The sequence below is a fragment of the Taudactylus pleione genome, unplaced genomic scaffold (genome assembly GCF_031769625.1).
Source record: "Taudactylus pleione unplaced genomic scaffold, aTauple2 ptg000217l, whole genome shotgun sequence".
Lineage (NCBI taxonomy): Eukaryota > Metazoa > Chordata > Amphibia > Anura > Myobatrachidae > Taudactylus > Taudactylus pleione.
Genome location: NW_028284619.1, coordinates 5522066 through 5545084, shown reverse-complemented (window position 1 = coordinate 5545084; position 23019 = coordinate 5522066). Strand labels below are relative to the sequence as shown.

At 47.8% G+C, this 23019-nt stretch overlaps 1 protein-coding gene across 1 annotated transcript in view; it reads left to right on the top strand.

Moving 5' to 3' along the window:
• The window catches only part of LOC148517434 (ficolin-2-like), a 56341-nt gene extending 44498 nt beyond the window's left edge, over nucleotides 1-11843 (top strand). Inside the window, exon 9 of the mRNA XM_088478706.1 lies at nucleotides 10837-11843. Coding sequence (XP_088334832.1) covers nucleotides 10837-11084 — 248 coding nt within the window. The 3' untranslated portion in view covers nucleotides 11085-11843. The remainder of the gene's footprint in view (nucleotides 1-10836) is intronic.
• The last annotated feature ends 11176 nt before the right edge of the window (nucleotides 11844-23019 follow it).

Here is a 23019-nt window from a genome sequence, read left to right as displayed (position 1 = left end):
GTATGACCTACACAAGTGAAGTGCCAGCTTTACCTATAGATATCTGTCCAATCTGTCTGGTGGGAAAGAAAATCTGGTCCATTTTCCAGCATCAAATTTCTATTGTTATTTGCTCCCATACATGCCCAGATTTTCTGTCCCACCACATGAATTGGACAGATATATCTATAGGTGTCTGCACAACTTAACAGAACCAACACAATACCAAATGTTTGACTCCCGTGCAGGATGTGCTCTGTTGTATGTATTTTAATAGAGAATGATGTGTACTTGCCTGTTGTTCTAATATTAATTACATTTGTAAGAGACAGATGCTGACGCGAGGTGGGCCTGTGTGCTCTTTAAATGCCAGGGTCTAGTTTTAGTCCCAGTCCGGCCCTGGCCATGGCACAGGGCACCGCAGGGCAGGGGGCACTGTTTGGCCCTGACAATTTTCCTGTTTATTATCATTCTTGTAGCTTTCTCTTCTTTTATCCCCAGCATCTCCTGGCCTTCCCTATCTCTTCCCTGACCCTTCCCCATGAAGCTATGGCCCTTTATCATGTGCGTCTTATGTCTCTATTTAAAATATGGGGGGGGGGTTGCCATTGCTCTCTCTGGTACAGGGCACCAAAAACTGTAGTTATGGTTTTGTAAAGCAGTGGTCAGCAAATCGATCCGCCATCAGATCAGTCGACTGGTAAGCTATATACTCTTACCAATCGTCCACTTCAGATGTCAGGCCTGACATCACAACTGGGCGGGCATTTAAATTTGCCCCACCCTGTTGTGATGTCAGTGTCGGCGGTCCCTGCAGCAAGTGTAAGGGTCGCCTATACACACATACAGATTCACCCCTATATATTTCAGATATATAGTCTTCGGCTGTGCTGCAACGTTGTTCACAGACATATCGAGTGTACACACCCTCCGATGCACTCGTGATATATCGTTAGTCGATAGAATGAGTGATATATCGACAAGTATGTACCCAGCATAAAAGCATGGGTGCATTAAATAGGATATTCACCTAACTACCAAAGGAGACAAGCCTCCAGGGTCAAAATATAATCGTGAGTGATATCACCAGTGCTTTTTTTCTGTGAAAAGATGCCAGTACTCACGTTACAGGGTGATACAATGAGGCCTGATCCAGGGTTGGGAGGAAAGTAAAAAAGAACAAGTAACTGTGCAAACTTGGTAACACCATGCTGCACTGCAGGTGGGGCAGGTGTATAATGTGCAGAGAGATATAGATTTGTGAGGGGTGTGACCAAACTCAAATCTATATTGCAGTATAAAAATTAAGTTGTCCAGCATTTGTGGGCTACATGCAGGGGCGTAGGGAGGGCGGTTGCAGTGGAGCGCAAGCTCCAGGCGCCGAAGGTGTCCGGAGGCGCCACACAATGTACCTACTGGCTTCTACCCGGCAGTTGTCTAAGCTAACAGCCGCCGGGGGCCGTTGCTTCACCACTACTGTATGACTGAGCACGCTGGCCTCTGAAGTGATCGGATTCTAAGGAATCCTCCGATCACTTCAGAGGCCAACGTTCCCAGTGATGCAGTGCGCGGGTGATGTCATGACATCACCCGCACGCTCAGGAACCTGTGCACCTGCGCCTGCTGGTTCTAGTTAGATCCAGTCAGCATGGCAGCTGGAATGACAGCCCGGATGATGGCCGCGATGGATCAGGTAAGTACAGGGGAAGGGGGGTGCACTACATTCAGGGACAGAACTACGGGAGGGGGCACTACTTTAAGGGACAGAACTATGGGGAGCACTACTTTAAGGGATAGAACTACGGGGGGGCACTACTTTAAGGGACAGAACTATGGGGGGGCACTACTGTAAGGGATAGAACTATGGGGGGGGCACTACTTTATGGGACAGAACTACAGGGGGGCAATACTTTAAGGGGCACAACTACAGGGCACTACTGTATGGGGCCCAACTACAGGGACACTACTTAAGGGGCACAACTACAGGGGCACTATTTTAAGGGGCAGTACTAAAGGGGCACTACTTTAAGGGGCAGAACTTTGAGGGGCAGAACTACAGGGCACTACTTTGAGGGGCAGAACTACAGGGGCACTACTTTAAGGGGCACAACTACAGGGGCACAACTACTGGGGCACTGCATATGGGCACCACTACAGGAGGCACTGCATATGGGCACTGCTACAGGGGCATTGCATATGTGCACAACTACAGGGGGCAATGCATATGGGCATTACTACAGAGGACCCTGCAAAAGGGGTACTACTACAGGAGTGATATGGAAGGAGGCTGGAAAGCTGGGGCAGGAGGATGGAGAGACAGGTGGAAGAAGTTGGAATATATTTAGCCCTCCATGCCCAACTTTGATGCTGCCCCTAATCTCTATTTTTACTTCTCTTTACTTTAATCTAGGGGTGTGCACCGGTCACTTTTCGTGTTTTGTGTTTGGTTTTGGATCTGGATCTTTCTTCGTGTTTTGGATTTGGATTGGTTTTGCCAAAACCACCCTTCCGTGTTTTGGGTTCTGGGTTTTGTGTTTTGGATCTGTATTTTTTTTAAAAAAAGCATAAAAACAGCTAAAATCACAGAATGTGTTGGTTTTTCTGCTCCTATGCTATTATTAACCTCAATAACCTGAATTTCCACTCATTTCCAGTCTATTCTGAACACCTCACACCTCACAATAGTGTTTTTATGTCCAAAAGGTTGCACCAAGGTAGCTGGATGACTATGCTAAGCGACACGAGTGGGCGGCACAAACACGTGACCCATCTAGGAGTGATACTGCAGTGGCAGACAGGATGGCAGTTTGAAAAACTAGGCCCCAAACAGTACATAATAAAAAGAAAAAAAAGAGGTGCAAGATGGAATTGTCCTTGGGCCCTCCCACCCACCCTTATGTTGTATAAACAGGACATGCACACTTTAACAAAGCAATCATTTCAGCGCCAGGGTCTGCCACACAACTGTGGCTGAAATGATTGGTTCGTTTGGGCCCCCACAAAACAAGCAGGCAATTAATCTGTCCCTGCACAAACTGGCTCTACGGAGGCAAGATGTCGTCCTCATCCTCCTCATCCACCGATTCCTCACCCTCTTCAGTGTTGTCCTCACAGAGTATTAACTCGTTCCCACTGGAATCCACCACCACAGGTCCCTCTGTACGTTCTGGAGGCTGGTCTCCCTGGAAGAGTTGATAATTCATTTTTATGAACAACATCTTCTCCACATTTTGTGGAAGCAACCTCCTACGCCTTTCGCTGACAAGGTTCCCGGCTGCACTAAACACTCTTTCGGAGTACACACTGGAGGGGGGGCAACTCAGGTAAAATAGAGCCAGTTTGTACAGGGGCCTTCAAATTGCCTCTTTTTCCTGCCAGTACATGTACGGACTGGCTGACATGCCTACTTGGATGCTGTCACCGATGTAATCCTCCACCATTCTGTCAATGGTGACAGTATCATATGTAGTGACAGTAGACATGTCAGAAATTGTTGCCAGGTCCTTCAGTCCGGACCAGATGTCCAAACTTGGTCCTGCCTGCCCTGCATCACCGCCAGCGGGTTGCTTAGGATACCTAAGTTTTTTCTGGCAGCCCCAGTTGCGGGAGAAAATGAAGAAGGAGCTGTTGACGTGTCACGTTCTGCTTCAGCTGACAGTGTTTTCACCAGCAGGTCTTTGCACCTCTGCAGGCTTGTGCCGGCCGGAAAGAGAGACACCACATAGGCTTTAAACCTAGGATAGAGCACGGTGGCCAAAATGTAGTGGTCTGATTTCAACAGATTGACCACCCTGGAATCCTGGCAAAGCAAATGAAGGGCTTCATCCACAAGTCCCACATGCCGAGCGGAATCGCTCCGTCTTAGCTACTCCTTCACTTTCTCCAGCTGCTTCTGCAAAAGCCTGATGAGGGGAATGACCTGACTCAAGCTGGCAGTGTCTGAACTGACTTCATGTGTGGCAAGTTCGAAGGGCTGGAGAACCTTGCACAACACGGAAATCATTCTCCACTGCGCTTGAGTCAGGTGCATACCCCCTCCTTTGCCTATGTCATAGGTGGATGTATAGGCTTGAATGGCCTTTTGCTGCTCCTCCATCCTCTGAAGCATATAGAGGGTTGAGTTCCACCGCGTCACAACCTCTTGCTTCAGGTGATGGCGGGGCAGGTTCAAGAGTGTTTGCTGGTGCTCCAGTCTTCGGCACGCAGTCGCTGAATGGCAAAAGTGGCCAGAAATTTTTCGGGCCACCCAAAGCGTCTCCTGCACGCCCCTGTCGCTTTTCAGAAAATTCTGCACCACCAAGTTTATTGTGTGAGCAAAACATGGGACATGCTGGAATTTGCCCAGATGTAATGCCCGCACAATATTGGTGGCGTTGTCAGATATCACAAATCCCCAGGAGAGTCTAAGTGGGGTAAGCCAATGGGCGATGATTTCCCTCAGTTTCTCTAAGAGGTTGTCGGCGGTGTGCCTCTTATTGAACCCGGTGATACACAGCATAGCCTGCCTTGGAACGAGCTGGCGTTTCTGAGATGCTGCTACTGGTGACGCTGCTGCTGTTGCTGCGTAAGGTGATACATCTACCCAGTGGGCTGTCACAGTCATATATTCCTTAGTCTGCCCTGTTCCACTTGTCCACATGTCCGTGGTTAAGTGGACATTGGGTACAACCGCATTTTTCAGGACACTGAGGACACTTTTTCTGACGTTTCTGTACAGTCTCGGTATTGCCTGCCTAGTGAAGTGGAATCTAGACGGGATTTGGAACCGGGGACACACTACCTCCATCAATTGTCTAAATCCCACTGCACTAATGGAGGATACCGGACGCACGTCTAACACCAACATAGCAGTCAAGGCCTCAGTTATACGTTTTGCTTCAGGATGACTGCTGTCGTACTTCATCCTCCTCGCTAAGGACTGTTGGAGGGTCAATTGTTTAGTAAAAGTAGTGGTGTTCCTACTTCCTCTCTGGGATGATGAACGACTCCCAGTAGCAGCAAAAGCAGCAGCGGCAGCAGGAGGCGTAGCAATGCAGGATCCTCCGGAGGAATCCCGGATAGGAGAGTCAGTCATGCAAGTGACATGGCCTGCAGGACTACTTCCGATCCTGACTAAGGAGGAAATTGACGAGGAGGGAGTTGACGGTGTGGTTTGCAGGCGCTTGGATACAACAGGACAACAGGATTTAGGTGTCCCTGGACTTCTTACGGTCTTAGCCAAAGTTTCTGAACTTAACAGTAACTTTTTATGAACGCGCTGCAGGTGCCGTATAAGGGAGGATGTTCCTAGGTGGTTAACGTTCCTACCCCTACTTATTCCACCTTTACATATGGTACATATGGCAAGTTGTTGTCTGGATTTGGATAGAAATATTGCCAGATCAAAGAGGTGGAATGTTTGGTCTTCTGCCCAGGCATGACCATGATGGGCTTTTTCATCCCACAGACAACAACTGTCTCCCCCGGAGCCTGATTTAAACAAACCACATCACCATCAGAATCCTCCTCGCCAACTTCCTCCTCAGCGCCAGCTACACCAGTATCCTCATCCTGTTGTACTTCAACAGTGACATCTTCAATTTGCATATCAGCAAGTGGACTGTGGGTGCTCCTTTCAGCACTTGCAGGGGGCGTGCAAATGGTGGAAAGAGCCACCTCTTCCCGTCCAGTGCTGGGAAGGTCAGGCATCGCAACCACCACCACACTTGGACTCTCCTTGGGGATTTGTGATATCTTCTTAGAACGCACAGTTCTTCGCTGTGCTTTTGCCAGCTTAACTCGTTTGATTTTTTTAGTGGGAGGAGGGCTTCCATCGTCATGTGAAGCTGAACCACTAGTCATGAACATAGGGAAAGACCTTAGCCATTCCTTGCCACTCCGTGTCGTAAATGGCATATTGGCAAGTTTACGTTTCTCTTCAGATGATTTAAATGTTTTTTTCAAGGTCATTTTCCTGAACTTTGTCATTTGGGATTGTATGTGCCCTCTACTATGACATTGGGCATCGGCCTTGGCAGACGATGTTGATGGCATGTTATCGTCTATGTCATGACTAGTGGCAGCAGCTTCAGCACTAGGAGGAAGTGGTTCTTGATCTTTCCCTATTTTTTTTTTATCGGAGAAAGTTTGGTCCTCCATTTATGTTATATTGATATATACGTGCGGCTAAGGCGCACACAAACACAGAAAATAATTTTTTATTTTTGTTGGAAACTAGTGCACTTTGTGCGTTACACCACCCTTTAAGAAATGAGCCAACCGGCCCTTTACTTATGGGACACAGGCGCACGCTTGGCGCTGCTCCTTTGTTGATGCACGTGCACCCACAGTGCACACAATTCACAAACAGAGAAAAAAATGTTTTATTTTGTTAGGAGTGCCCTTTGGGGGTTACAGCACCCTTTAGCGGTCAATCCAGCCGGCCCTTTATTTATGGGACACAGGCGCACGCTTGGCACTACTTTGTTGATGCACTTGCGGCTACTGCGCACACAATTTACAAACACAAAAAAATATATTTTTTTATTTTGTTTGGAGTGCCCTTTGGGGGTTACAGCACCCTTTAACAGACAAGCCAGTCTGCCTTTTACTTATGGGACACAGGCGCACGCTTGGCGCTGCTCCTTCGTTGATGAACGTGCAGCCACAGTGCACACAATTCACAAACACAGAAAAAATTTTTTTATTTTGTTTGGAGTGCCCTTTGGGGATTACAGCACCCTTTAGCGGTCAATCCAGCTGGCCCTTTATTTATGGGACACAGGTGCATGCTTGGCACTACTTTGTTGATGCACTTGCGGCTACTGCGCACACAATTCACAAACACAAAAATATATATTTTTTTATTTTGTTTGGAGTGCCCTTTGGGGGTTACAGCACCATTTAACAGACAAGCCTGTCTGCCTTTTACTTATGGGACACAGGCGCACGCTTGGCGCTGCTCCTTCGTTGATGAACGTGCAGCCACAGTGCACACAATTCACAAACACAGAAAAAATTTTTTTATTTTGTTTGGAGTGCCCTTTGGGGGTTACAGCACCCTTTAGTGGTCAATCCAGCCGGCCCTTTATTTATGGGACACAGGTGCACGCTTGGCACTACTTTGTTGATGCACGTGCGGCTACTGCGCACACAATTCACAAACACAGAAAATATTTTTTTATTTTGTTTGGAGTGTACTTTGGGGGTTACAGCATCCTTTAACGGACAAGCCAGCCGGCCCTTTACTTATGACACAGGCGCACGCTTGGCACTACTTTGTTGATGCACGTGCGGCTACTGCACACACAATTCACAAACACAGAAAATATTTTATTTTTTTTTCCACTTGGGGGGAGCACCCCTGATGGACAGAGCAACCCCTGGACAACACTACAGCACCCCTTTAGGACTGGGACTCTGCACAGGACTTTGGAGTGGACACAGCCCCTATGGACAACTCACTGCACAACACAGTCCAGCCAGCCCCTATGGACTTTGGAGGAGTGGACACAGCACCTATGGACAACAGCAGCACAGCACAACACAGCCAGCCCCTATGGACTTTGGAGGAGTGGACACAGCCCCTATGGACAACATCAGCACAGCACAACACAGCCAGCCCCTATGGACTTTGGAGGAGTGGACACAGTCCTTATGGACAACAGCAGCACAGCGCAGCACAGCACAACACTACACTGCACTACACTACACTACACAGCCCAGCCAGCCCTAACTCCCACCCTCCCTCTTCACTGTCCACAGCCGAGTGAGAAAATGGCGCCGACGCGGGTACCTTATACAGGATCCAAAACCCGCGAGACCCGGAAGGCGGGATGATGACGTTTTGTCTCGATTTCAGATCCGAGTCAGGCGGGAAAAGTCGAGCCTGACTCGGATCTGCCTCGGATTGTGGGGGCTCGGGGGGGTTCGGATTTCAGAAATCCGAACCCGCTCACCCCTACTTTAATCCCATGTGGACCCACCTCCTCCCTGGAACACTTGATGGGGGGGTGACACCATAGCAGCACGGCTCCGGGCACCCTGGCTACACGCTACTCCTCTGGCTACATGTAATAGCAGCATTTACCCTGCATGCAAAAACAAGAAATGTGTTTGCACCCCTTGCATTACTACATGGTTTGTTCCATGTGCAAAATTACATGCTCATTTTGTTTTGCTCCCAATTTAGAATCAGCCCCAAGGTGTATAGTAGAGTCCACTCCCTGAATGAGGGGTCTATACATCATCCCTTAATTTCTACAGAAGTGGGTGAAAAATGAACATTTTCTCCTACTTTTGTAAACATTAAGGGGCCTATTCATGATGTTAATTATCCCCGATAATTAACACCCTAATTCACAGGCGGCCACCGGAGCAATTCATCATTGCTCCGGCGCGGTGGCAGCTGATGTGAAATCAGCTGCCCCCTGCGAGCGGCTTCACTGCTCCTTTTCGGAGCAGTGACTCTGTTCACTGCTCCTGTCGGAGCAGTGACGGTGGTGCACATGCGTGACCTACTGGTCATGCATGCGCACAAGAGCCCCGACGTCCGGAAGGAGCTGGACATGGGTGGAGGGATCCGAAAGGATCCCTTCTCGCAAGCCGGTCGGGGCTCTTGGTGGGCATGCGTGACCTATCCTATTCATCCACCACTCACACCAATGTCACTGTGTGGCCTGTGCACAGACTGCTATGTATCCTATCCTATTCACCCACCACTCACACTAATGTCACTGTGTGCCCTGTGCACAGACTGCTATGTAGCCTATCCTATTCACCCAGCACTCACATCAATGTCACTGTGTGCCCTGTGCACAGACTTCTATGTAGCCTATCCTATTCACCCATCACTCACACCAATGTCACTGTGTACCCTGTGCACAGACTGCTATGTAGCCTATTCTATTCACCCACCACTCACACCAGTGTCACTGTGTGCCCTGTGCACAGAGTGCTATGTAGCCTATTCTATTCACCCAGCACTCACATCAATGTCACTGTGTGCCCTGTGCACAGACTGCTATGTAGCCTATTCTATTCACCCACCACTCACACCAATGTCACTGTGTGCCCTGTTCACAGACTGCTATGTAACCTCTCCTATTCACCCAGCACTCACACCAATGTCACTGTTTGCCCTGTGCACAGACTGCTATGTAGCCTATCCTATTCACCCACCACTCACACCAATGTCACTGTGTGCCCTGTGCACAGACTGCTATGTAGCCTATCCTATTCACCCACCTCTCACATCAATGTCACTGTGTGCCCTGTGCACAGACTGCTATGTAGCCTCCTATTCACCCACCACTCACACCAATGTCACTGTGTGCCCTGTCCCCAGACTGCTATGTAACCTATCCTATTCACGCAGCACTCACACCAATGTCACTGTGTGCCCTGTGCACAGACTGCTATGTAGCCTATCCTATTCATCAATCACTCACATCAATGTCACTGTGTGCCCTGTGCACAGACTGCTATGTAGCCTATCCTATTCACCCACCACTCACACCAATGTCACTGTGTGCCCTGTGCACAGACTGCTATGTAACCTATCCTATTCACCCACCACTCACATCAATGTCACTGTGTGCCCTGTGCACAGACTGCTATGTAGCCTATCCTATTCACCCACCACTCACACTAATGTCACTGTGTGCCCTGTGCACAGACTGCTATGTAACCTATCCTATTCACCCACCACTCACACCAATGTCACTGTGTGCCCTATGCACAGACTGCTATGTAGCCTATCCTATTCACCCACCACTCACATCAATGTCACTGTGTGTCCTGTGCACAGACTGCTATGTAGCCTATCTTATTCACCCACCATTCACATCAATGTCACTGTGTGCCCTGTGCACAGACTGCAATGTAGCCTATCCTATTCACCCACCACTCACACCAATGTCACTGTGTGCCCTGTCCCCAGACTGCTATGTAACCTATCCTATTCACGCAGCACTCACACCAATGTCACTGTGTGCCCTGTGCACAGACTGCTATGTAGCCTATCCTATTCATCAATCACTCACATCAATGTCACTGTGTGCCCTGTGCACAGACTGCTATGTAGCCTATCCTATTCACCCACCACTCACACCAATGTCACTGTGTGCCCTGTGCACAGACTGCTATGTAACCTATCCTATTCACCCACCACTCACATCAATGTCACTGTGTGCCCTGTGCACAGACTGCTATGTAGCCTATCCTATTCACCCACCACTCACACTAATGTCACTGTGTGCCCTGTGCACAGACTGCTATGTAACCTATCCTATTCACCCACCACTCACACCAATGTCACTGTGTGCCCTATGCACAGACTGCTATGTAGCCTATCCTATTCACCCACCACTCACATCAATGTCACTGTGTGTCCTGTGCACAGACTGCTATGTAGCTTATCTTATTCACCCACCATTCACATCAATGTCACTGTGTGCCCTGTGCACAGACTGCAATGTAGCCTATCCTATTCACCCACCACTCACACCAATGTCACTGTGTGCCCTGTGCACAGACTGCTATGTAGCCTATCCTATTCAAGTGACCATGGGCCTAAAGCACCTCTCCCCCCACCCCTTACCTGCCGCGTGCATGGGACCACACCTATCTCTTGCATTGATCAGGTCAATATATTTTGTTTTTGTTATTGCTCAGCTTTAACTTCATAGACCGAGATTAAACAAAGTGCAGGTTTTTTGAATTTCTAGGAGTTTCTACTACAAATTATGCAGCTTCCATGAATATACTGTAGGTTCTGTAGTCTTTGTGCCAACTTGGAACAAACAGACATACACAACGTCCTTATTATAATGTATAGCTATAACAAGTGTTGATATTTCTTGCTTTTATTACATGCAGGTGACTCTCTCAGCTATCATAACAACCGTCCCTTCACGACGAAAGACAGGAAAAATGATATACATACAAGCAACTGTGCGGTCATGTTTAAAGGAGCTTGGTGGTATGGAAGCTGTCATAATTCCAACCTGAATGGACTGTATCTGAGAGGGGCACATGCCAGCTACGCAGATGGAATTATTTGGAAAACTGGGAAGGGAGATCATTACTCCTATAAAATTACGGAAATGAAGTTCAGGCCATTATAATAACCTATAATTATTACACTGTGTGCATCCTTTTTAATTTGATCTAAACAATATTGTTATTTTGCATAGAATACTCAGAGGAGGAACATTGAGCCTGTGAGCAAACACAAGTAAGTGACTCAGGCTATTCTACAGTAACAGTGCTTTGCAATGGAAAAATAGGCATTGTCCAAACCTGGTGACCCTGATGTGGTTATGGTTATATGTGGTCAAAGAAATGACATTTTCTTTAAAAATTTTCCTTTAATTGATGTAATTCACACATGCTGTATACTGTATATTCATATTGAGGTACATATTTTCAATTTACCATACCATACCTCCCGACCATCCAGATTTCAATGGGACAGTCCCGCTTTTTGGACACATTCCTGCTGTCTCACCCCACAGGCTACAGTGCCCCATGGGCGGGGGATAGGTTGGGAAAGCACTGGATCACCTAATTGGTGTGGGGAAAAGAGACTGGGTATGCCCCTACTCCTAAGCCACACCCCTTTTCGGGGGTCCTAATTTCAAAAGGTAATTTGTTGGGAGGTATGCAATACCGAAGCCAATAAAAGTAGTACATATATCAATAGGCTATGAGGTCTGGATACCAGCTCTCCTATTACCGGCACCGAAATCCTGACTCCAGTCAGAAGCCCGGTGCCGGCATCCTGATTGTTGGGATACCGAAGGTAAATATCGGGGGGTTAGAGTTTGGGGTTAGGGTCAGGCACTAGGGGGAGGGTTAGGGTTAGGCACCAAAAAGGGAGGGTTAGGGTAGGGAGAGGGGGAGGGTTAGCATACTGACCAACACGTGTCGGTATGCTAGCCCTTTTGAGATGCCAGTTTCGGGATTGCCACAGCTGGGATCCCGAGCGCCGGCATCTCATACCGATTCCATCTCAAGAGAAAACAAGTGCTATCTATTCACATTATACAGCTTCTTTAATATGTGTAACTTTGAAACCTAATAAACAGTTTAGTGATTTTTACTTAATAAACAGAGAATATAATTGTACAAAGATTGTGTTGTGTTGTTTGTAGATACAAATATTTTTCCAAATGATCAGACATCTGGGGGTAAATTTACTAAACATCAATCTATATTGATCAACATTGATATTGTGTTTCAAAGGTTAAATCACACTTTTAATATGCTATTGAGCACCTGAAACACGACATCGATGTTGATTGATTTGGATCGATTTATAATCGATTAAAATAGACTTTTAGTAAATTTACCCCCTGGGACAGCATTCACATGATATGTTTAATATATTCAACCCAGAGGCGGACTTAGACCTCATGGGGCCCTAAGGAAGACATCGATTTGGGGCCCCCCTTCCTTAAACAATCCTGAACACCATATTTACATTCCCTATTTATTCCCCTTACATTATTTGTAATTTTTCTTTCTTATATTCAACTTTTTAAAACATTAAACATTAAGGTGCCCACACACATAGCGATATTTTACCCGTTCTGGCCGATTCCGATGCATTGGAACGACAGATCGTGTAAAATATGCGAAAGTCGTGAGGAAATCGTGAGTCCCCACTCACGATCACGATGCGATGCGCGTCCCCGCAGGTCGCACATCGCATCGTCAGATCTGACAATCTAGGATACAATACACAGTGAAAAGCCTGCAAGCAGGAGAGATCGTTTGAAGATTGGACACCAAATTGTGTGCATATCGTGTGCAGATCGTGTGCAGAGCTGGCAGGGAGAGTTTCAAGGCAAATCGTACATAAATCGTACACATCGGCGGATCGTGTGCACATCTGTATGTGTGGGCATCCTTAGGGGTGCCGTAAAAAAATGCTGATACTCTAGGGTGCCGTGATTCAAAAAAAAAATATGGGCACTGCCCGATAGTTAAAATCTGAATGCTGGCTGAAGGGAGAGAGGGCTTGATTCATATATGGACAGAATGGCAGAGACACACACAAGCAGCTGTACAATTCCGTCCATCTCAGATGCAAATACAGCAGGAGGCGTCTGTAGGAAACAGGCAACTCCTGCTGCATCTGTGATCCCAGCTCTGCGACCAAGGTCACAAACTGGCGCCACCATCACAACCATTGGACACAAATGGAGGACTGCGCATGTGCAGTGCTTTAATAATTGGAGATGAGCATTAAACATCCCCCCATAGAAACCTATGGGGGATGCGGCTGCCAGCGGGAATGGAGGGATTGCAGCAGGTATCGGAGATATCTGCCTCGGCCCCTCTGTGATACATCTGGGGGGAACTTAATATTTGCGGTTAACACCCGAAAACTGGTGTTTTCGGGGGTTAAGCCACAAATATACAATGATAATAGGGCCCCGATGTGACACTATATTGCTGCCTGAATAGAACCACTGTATATTCATAAAAGGCACAGCAGAGGCATAGACAATTGACACATTCTAATGATAATGTAAAGATATAGGGGTAAGTAATATTAAATACCAATGGCATATTCGCTAGTATCACTGTGATACTAAACAAGATATCCCACTGGTTTAATATGGATTGTTGTTAAATTGAGCCCTTATTACATGTCCTGGCTTCACACTAAAAGGTAAATCCCTTTTGTTAGTATAATGGAGGTAGTCATCAGTCAATAAAAGCAGGGGAAGAGAAGAGGATGGAAAGTAGAAGGGGTGTGATGAAGGAGGTGAGAGGGCAAGTCTTACCCTCATATATACACAGACAGCAGCTTATCACTACCTTTCACAGAGATAAATGCCTTTGTGCAGCTTACCCTGCAACAGAGATATAAATATAACAGAGCAGCGACATAGCTAGCTACACACTCCTATACAGCTACATATACGTGTGGGGAAGCAGGCATATGCTAAAGGTACTCCTTTTGTACATGGCGGCAGAGCAATAAATCCACCCTCCTCTCTTTTACTATGACAGTACATCAAGTACATCAAGCATACTCAGATTTACACAGCAAAGCCCTAATCCCAGTGAGCACAGGAAAAGGCAAGTTGTGTAGTTCAGTCACACAGTGCAGTAAGGCAGCGTGGAGGAAGGAGAGGGACATGCTTGCTGTGCAAAGGAAGGGGAGTATCCAGGACACTGTCTGGCTCCCACCGTGCAGGGGGTCATGAATGCACTATAGGGAGCACGCCATGCCCCCCTGCTCTAAATGGGTATGAAGTAGGGGTGAGCGGGTTCGGATTTCTGAAATCCGAACCCCCCCGAGCCCCCCCGATCCGAGTCCGATCCGAGTCAGGCTCGACTTTTCCCGCCTGACTCGGATCTGACATCGAGGCAAAACGTCATCATCCCGCCTTCCGAGTCTTGCGGGTTTTGGATCCTATATAAGGTACCCGCGTCGGCGCCATTTTCTCACTCGGCTGTGGACAGTGAAGAGGGAGGGTGGGAGTTAGTGCTGTGTAGTGTAGTGTAGTGTAGTGCTGCTGTTGTCCACTACTTCAAAGTCCATAGGGGCTGGCTGTGTTGTGCTGTGCTGCTGTTGTTAATAGGGGCTGTGTCCACTACTTCAAAGTCCATAGGGGCTGGCTGGACTGTGTTGTGCAGTCAGTTCTCCATAGGGGCTGTGTCAACTCCAAAGTCCTGTGCAGTGTCCCAGTCCTAAAGGGGTGCTGTAGTGTTGTCCAGGGGGTGCTCTGTCCATCAGGGGTGCTCCCCCCAAGTGCTAAAAAAATAATATATTTTCTGTGTTTGTGAATTGTGTGCGCAGTAGCCGCACGTGCATCAACAAAGTAGTGCCAAGCGTGCGCCTGTGTCATAAGTAAAGGGCCGGCTGGCTTGACCGTTAAAGGGTGCTGTAACCCCCGAAAGTACACTCCAGTCCAAACCAAAAAAAAATTATTTTCTGTGTTTGTGAATTGTGTGCGCAGTAGCCGCACGTGCATCAACAAAGTAGTGCCAAGCGTGCGCCTGTGTCATAAGTAAAGGGCCGGCTGGCTTGACCGTTAAGGGTGCTGTAACCCCCGAAAGTACACTCCAGTCCAAACCAAAAAAAAAATTATTTTCTGTGTTTGTGAATTGTGTGCGCAGTAGCCGCACGTGCATCAACAAAGTAGTGCCAAGCGTGCGCCTGTGTCATAAGTAAAGGGCCGGCTGGCTTGACCGTTAAGGGTGCTGTAACCCCCGAAAGTACACTCCAGTCCAAACCAAAAAAAAAATTATTTTCTGTGTTTGTGAATTGTGTGCGCAGTAGCCGCACGTGCATCAACAAAGTAGTGCCAAGCGTGCGCCTGTGTCATAAGTAAAGGGCCGGCTGGCTTGACCGTTAAGGGTGCTGTAACCCCCGAAAGTACACTCCAGTCCAAACCAAAAAAAAAATTATTTTCTGTGTTTGTGAATTGTGTGCGCAGTAGCCGCACGTGCATCAACAAAGTAGTGCCAAACGTGCGCCTGTGTCATAAGTAAAGGGCCGGCTGGCTTGACCGTTAAGGGTGCTGTAACCCCCGAAAGTACACTCCAGTCCAAACCAAAAAAAAAATTATTTTCTGTGTTTGTGAATTGTGTGCGCAGTAGCCGCACGTGCATCAACAAAGTAGTGCCAAACGTGCGCCTGTGTCATAAGTAAAGGGCCGGCTGGCTTGACCGTTAAGGGTGCTGTAACCCCCGAAAGTACACTCCAGTCCAAACCAAAAAAAAAATTATTTTCTGTGTTTGTGAATTGTGTGCGCAGTAGCCGCACGTGCATCAACAAAGTAGTGCCAAGCGTGCGCCTGTGTCATAAGTAAAGGGCCGGCTGGCTTGACCGTTAAGGGTGCTGTAACCCCCGAAAGTACACTCCAGTCCAAACCAAAAAAAAAATTATTTTCTGTGTTTGTGAATTGTGTGCGCAGTAGCCGCACGTGCATCAACAAAGTAGTGCCAAGCGTGCGCCTGTGTCATAAGTAAAGGGCCGGCTGGCTTGACCGTTAAGGGTGCTGTAACCCCCGAAAGTACACTCCAGTCCAAACCTAAAAAAAAATTATTTTCTGTGTTTGTGAATTGTGTGCGCAGTAGCCGCACGTGCATCAACAAAGTAGTGCCAAGCGTGCGCCTGTGTCATAAGTAAAGGGCCGGCTGGCTTGACCGTTAAAGGGTGCTGTAACCTCCGAAAGTACACTCCAGTCCAAACCAAAAAAAAATTATTTTCTGTGTTTGTGAATTGTGTGCGCAGTAGCCGCACGTGCATCAACAAAGTAGTGCCAAGCGTGCGCCTGTGTCATAAGTAAAGGGCCGGCTGGCTTGACCGTTAAGGGTGCTGTAACCCCCGAAAGTACACTCCAGTCCAAACCTAAAAAAAAATTATTTTCTGTGTTTGTGAATTGTGTGCGCAGTAGCCGCACGTGCATCAACAAAGTAGTGCCAAGAGTGCGCCTGTGTCATAAGTAAAGGGCCGGCTGGCTTGACCGTTAAAGGGTGCTGTAACCCCCGAAAGTACACTCCAGTCCAAACCAAAAAAAAATTATTTTCTGTGTTTGTGAATTGTGTGCGCAGTAGCCGCACGTGCATCAACAAAGTAGTGCCAAGCGTGCGCCTGTGTCATAAGTAAAGGGCCGGCTGGCTTGACCGTTAAAGGGTGCTGTAACCCCCGAAAGTACACTCCAGTCCAAACCAAAAAAAAATTATTTTCTGTGTTTGTGAATTGTGTGCGCAGTAGCCGCACGTGCATCAACAAAGTAGTGCCAAGCGTGCGCCTGTGTCATAAGTAAAGGGCCGGCTGGCTTGACCGTTAAAGGGTGCTGTAACCCCCAAAGTACACTCCAGTCCAAACCAAAAAAAAATTATTTTCTGTGTTTGTGAATTGTGTGCGCAGTAGCCGCACGTGCATCAACAAAGTAGTGCCAAGCGTGCGCCTGTGTCATAAGTAAAGGGCCGGCTGGCTTGACCGTTAAAGGGTGCTGTAACCCCCAAAGTACACTCCAGTCCAAACCAAAAAAAAATTATTTTCTGTGTTTGTGAATTGTGTGCGCAGTAGCCGCACGTGCATCAACAAAGTAGTGCCAAGCGTGCGCCTGTGTCATAAGTAAAGGGCCGGCTGGCTTGACCGTTAAAGGGTGCTGTAACCCACAAAGTACACTCCAGTCCAAACCAAAAAAAAAATTATTTTCTGTGTTTAGCCGCACGTATATATCAAATCGATATAACATAAATGGAGGACCAAACTTTCTCCGATAAAAATAAAATAGAGAAAGATCAAGAACCACTTCCTCCTAGTGCTGAAGCTGCTGCCACTAGTCATGACATAGACGATAACATGCCATCAACGTCGTCTGCCAAGGCCGATGCCCAATGTCATAGTAGAGGGCACATACAATCCCAAATGGCAAAGTTCAGGAAAATGACCTTGAAAAAGACATTTAAATCAGCTGAAGAGAAACGTAAACTTGCCAATATGCCATTTACGACACGGAGTGGCAAGGAACGGCTAAGGTCGATCCCTAGTATGTTCATGACTAGTGGTTCAGCTTCACATGACGATGGAAGCACTCCTCCCACTAAAAAAATCAAAAGAGTTAAGCTGGCAAAAGCACAGCGAAGAACTGTGCTTTCTAAGAAGATATCACAAATCCCCAAGGAGAGTCCAAGTGTGGTGGTGGTTGCGATGCCTGACCTTCCCAGCACTGGACGGGAAGAGGTGGCTCTTTCCACCATTTGCACGCCCCCTGCAAGTGCTGAAAGGAGCACCCACAGTCCACTTGCTGATATGCAAATTGAAGATGTCACTGTTGAAGTACAACAGGATGAGGATACTGGTGTAGCTGGCGCTGAGGAGGAAGTTGGCGAGGAGGATTCTGATGGTGATGTGGTTTGTTTAAATCAGGCTCCGGGGGAGACAGTTGTTGTCCGTGGGATGAAAAAGCCCATCACGGTCATGCCTGGGCAGAAGACCAAACATTCCACCTCTTTGGTCTGGCAATATTTCTATCCAAATCCGGACAACAACTGTCTTGCCATATGTACCATATGTAAAGGTGAAATAAGTAGGGGTAGGGACGTCAACCACCTAGGAACATCCTCCCTTATACGGCACCTGCAGCGCGTTCATAAAAAGTTACTGTCAAGTTCAGAAACTTTGGCTCAGACCGTAAGCAGTCCAGGGACACCTAAATCCCGTTGTCCTGTTGTATCCAAGCGCCTGCAAACCACACCGTCAACTCCCTCCTCGTCAATTTCCTCCTTAGTCAGGATCGGAAGTAGTCCTGCAGGCCATATCACTGGCATGACTGACTCTCCTATCCGGGATTCCTCCGGAGGATCCTGCATTGCTACGCCTACTGCTGCCGCTGCTGCTGTTGCTGCTGCTGCTGGGAGTCGTTCATCATCCCAGAGAGGAAGTAGGAACACCACTACTTTTACTAAACAATTGACCCTCCAACAGTCCTTAGCGAGGAGGATGAAGTACGACAGCAGTCATCCTGAAGCAAAACGTATAACTGAGGCCTTGACTGCTATGTTGGTGTTAGACGTGCGTCCGGTATCCGCCATTAGTGCAGTGGGATTTAGACAATTGATGGAGGTAGTGTGTCCCCGGTTCCAAATCCCGTCTAGATTCCACTTCACTAGGCAGGCGATACCGAGACTGTACAGAAACGTCAGAAAAAGTGTCCTCAGTGTCCTGAAAAATGCCGTTGTACACAATGTCCACTTAACCACGGACATGTGGACAAGTGGAACAGGGCAGACTAAGGACTATATGACTGTGACAGCCCACTGGGTAGATGTATCACCTTACGCAGCAACAGCAGCAGCGTCACCAGTAGCAGCATCTCAGAAACGCCAGCTCGTTACAAGGCAGGCTACGCTGTGTATCACCGGTTTCAGTAAGAGGCACACCGCCGACAACCTCTTAGAGAAACTGAGGGAAATCATCGCCCAGTGGCTTACCCCACTTAGACTCTCCTGGGGATTTGTGATATCTGACAACGCCACCAATATTGTGCGGGCATTACATCTGGGCAAATTCCAGCACGTCCCATGTTTTGCTCACACAATAAACTTGGTGGTGCAGAATTTTCTGAAAAGCGACAGGGGCGTGCAGGAGACGCTTTGGGTGGCCCGAAAAATTTCTGGCCACTTTCGCCATTCAGCGACTGCGTGCCGAAGACTGGAGCGCCAGCAAACACTCTTGAACCTGCCCCGCCATCACCTGAAGCAAGAGGTTGTGACGCGGTGGAACTCAACCCTCTATATGCTTCAGAGGATGGAGGAGCAGCAAAAGGCCATACAAGCCTATACATCCACCTATGACATAGGCAAAGGAGGGGGTATGCACCTGACTCAAGCGCAGTGGAGAATGATTTCCGTGTTGTGCAAGGTTCTTCAGCCCTTCGAACTTGCCACACGTGAAGTCAGTTCAGACACTGCCAGCTTGAGTCAGGTCATTCCCCTCATCAGGCTTTTGCAGAAGCAGCTGGAGAAAGTGAAGGAGGAGCTAAGACGGAGCGATTCCGCTCGGCATGTGGGACTTGTGGATGAAGCCCTTCATTCGCTTTGCCAGGATTCCAGGGTGGTCAATCTGTTGAAATCAGACCACTACATTTTGGCCACCGTGCTCGATCCTAGGTTTAAAGCCTATGTGGTGTCTCTCTTTCCGGCCGACACAAGCCTGCAGAGGTGCAAAGACCTGCTGGTGAACACACTGTCAGCTGAAGCGGAACGTGACACGTCAACGGCTCCTTCTTCATTTTCTCCCGCAACTGGGGCTGCCAGGAAAAAACTTAGGTATCCTAAGCAACCCGCTGGCGGTGATGCAGGGCAGGCAGGACCAAGTTTGGACATCTGGTCCGGACTGAAGGACCTGGCAACAATTTCTGACATGTCTACTGTCACTGCATATGATACTGTCACCATTGACAGAATGGTGGAGGATTACATCGGTGACAGCATCCAAGTAGGCATGTCAGACAGTCCATACCTGTACTGGCAGGAAAAAGAGGCAATTTGGAGGCCCCTGTACAAACTGGCTCTATTTTACCTGAGTTGCCCCCCCTCCAGTGTGTACTCCGAAAGAGTGTTTAGTGCAGCCGGGAACCTTGTCAGCGAAAGGCGTAGGAGGTTGCTTCCACAGAATGTGGAGAAGATGATGTTCATCAAAATGAATTATCAGCTCTTCCAGGGAGACCAGCCTCCAGAACGTACAGAGGGACCTGTGGTGGTGGATTCAAGTGGGGACGAGTTAATACTTTGTGAGGATGAGGATGTACACACTGAAGAGGGTGAGGAATCGGTGGATGAGGAGGATGAGGATGACATCTTGCCTCCGTAGAGCCAGTTTGTGCAGGGACACATTAATTGCCAGCTTGTTTTGTGGGGGCCCAAACGAACCAATCATTTCAGCCACAGTTGTGTGGCAGACCCTGGCGCTGAAATGATTGATTTGTTAAAGTGTGCATGTCCTGTTTATACAACATAAGGGTGGGTGGGAGGGCCCAAGGACAATTCCATCTTGCACCTCTTTTTTTCTTTGCATTATGTACAGTTTGGGGCCTAGTTTTTCTAACTGCCATCCTGTCTGCCACTGCAGTGTCACTCCTAGATGGGTCACGTGTTTGTGCCGCCCACTCGTGTCGCTTAGCATAGTCATCCAGCTACCTCGGTGCAACCTTTTGGACATAAAAACACTATTGTGAGGTGTGAGGTGTTCAGAATAGACTGGAAATGAGTGGAAATTAAGGTTATTGAGGTTAATAATAGCATAGGAGCAGAAAAACCTACAAATTCTGTGATTTTAGCTGTTTTTATGCTTTTTTTCAAAAAAATACAGATCCAAAACACAAAACCCAGAACCCAAAACACGGAAGGGTGGTTTTGGCAAAACCAATCCAGATCCAAAACACGAAGAAAGATCCAGATCCAAAACCAAAACACAAAACACGAAAAGTGGCCGGTGCACACCCCTAGTATGAAGGCAGCTCTCTCCCTCCTTCCCTACCCCCCCCACAGGAATTTGTTAAAAACTGCAGGATTATAAATAATAATAATTACACCCCCGCCCCCCGCGGTGAGCTCTCTTGCTTCAGATCCTAAACTAAAGGCACTGACACCTCACCTTTGATTCAGCAGATGAGCACCACCTCGGCTCACTGTCTTCCTCCTGTGTTGTCGGCTCCTCTCTCCCCCTCTCCATGCGTGTCACGTGCAGGGGAGGAGGAGACGCTGACTAGCAGAGTGGTGTGCTGCTGGTGCTTGCTGGCTCCCGGCAGTGGCAGCAAGCAAAATGCCTTCTGCCCTGCTCTATTATACATCCTCGTCAGCGGCCAGGCCCTAAGCGCGTGCCTGCATTGCCTAGCGGTAAATCCGCCTCTGATTCAACCAACTAAGCTTATGTGATATTTTTTATTTATATTGAATAGAGATGTGTGCCGGTCATTTTTGCTGGATTTGGTCCTAATTTGTCGGCAAGTTTTGGTTTTGCCAAACCGCCGTGACTAGTTGTGGAGTTTATTAAAAAAATTGGCAAAAAAAAAGATTAAATCACATAATCTGAGCGTTTTTTTTGTTCCTAGAGTATTATTAACCTCAATCACATTAATTTCCACTTATTTCCAGTAAATGTTGACCACCCCACAGCTCACAATATTGTTTTCATCCAGTTTAGGCCAAAAAGTTGCACAGAGCTAGCAGGCTGATTAAGCTAAGCGACAGCAGTGGGCAGCACAAACATGTGGCAGTTCAACTTCAAACATGGCACATGGCTCACACTGCGTGGAGCCACAGGGCTTATATACAGTGGCATATCTATAATGGGTGCAGTGTGTGCGGGGCACACGGGCCCCCGGGTCCAGGGGGGCCCCGCACCGCACACACTGCACCCATATTATTTTAGACTTACCTGTCCATGGTCCCACATCGAAAGTCTGCGCTGCTCAGAACATCGGAAAATGGCCGCTGCGGAGTCTACTGCGCATGCACAGAACGCCGGGAAAATGGCCGACATGGCCATTGTACAGCGTTCTGCACATGCGCAATAGACTCCGGGCACACTCTAGTGCCTGGAGCCTACTAAGGTACGGTGGATGGCTAGCCATTAGTCGGCTGCCGGCCACCGGAGAGAGAGGAGGGGGCCCTGCACGGGGAGAGCACACTGACCCCCTCCTCTCTTACGACGCCCCTGCTTATATATGCACATGAATAAAGTGCACTAGGGTAAAGTGCACCATACAGTACAAACAATAGAAGTAAAAATATATTTATTTTGGACTTCGTAGCTCAACTCTCACTGCGGCAATTCAAAGGGGTTTTATTTTATTATGTATGTGAATAATAACGCACAGGGGTACAGTGCACACAGTTTGTGCAAACAAAGTTAAAATAATAATTTTTTAACTTTTAATTTTTTTTTTACTTTTTTCGCAACTGACAGTGACAGTACACAATATAGTGATGCTTGTGAACAGCCACTTTAGGTGGATACAACACAGCCAATTTACAGCAGAGTACAGCGCAGCAAATAGCAGCATAACCCTATACACACTGACTATACAGAGCGCAGCGTGTGAGTCTCGACACAGCACAGGCTATACAGCAGAGTGCAATGCAGCATACAGCAGCGTACCTGTATACACATTGACTATACAGAGCACAGTTTGTGAGTTTGGACACAGCGCAGCCGTATAGCTGAGTACAGTGCAGCATACAGCATTGACTATACAGAGCAGCACAGTCACTTTTGAGTCTGGACACAGCACAGTCTATACAGCAGAATACAAGGTAGCATACAATAGTATGCCTGACAGTGAAATGGCACAGAGGGCCTCATTCAGAGGCAGTCGGACGCTTGCATATTGAACGGTCGCCTCCATGTCGGTCGTTAGGCTGTGGGTTAATACCCACAAATAATTCCTATAGTGGCTTTATGCTGACTCCTAAATAAGACCGCTCTTCTACTCCATCCACTGTTATTCCCTATTGTTGTACATACAAGTAGGCTGATAGCCGATGCTGTTTGACACTGCGACTCTCATATAATTAAAATAG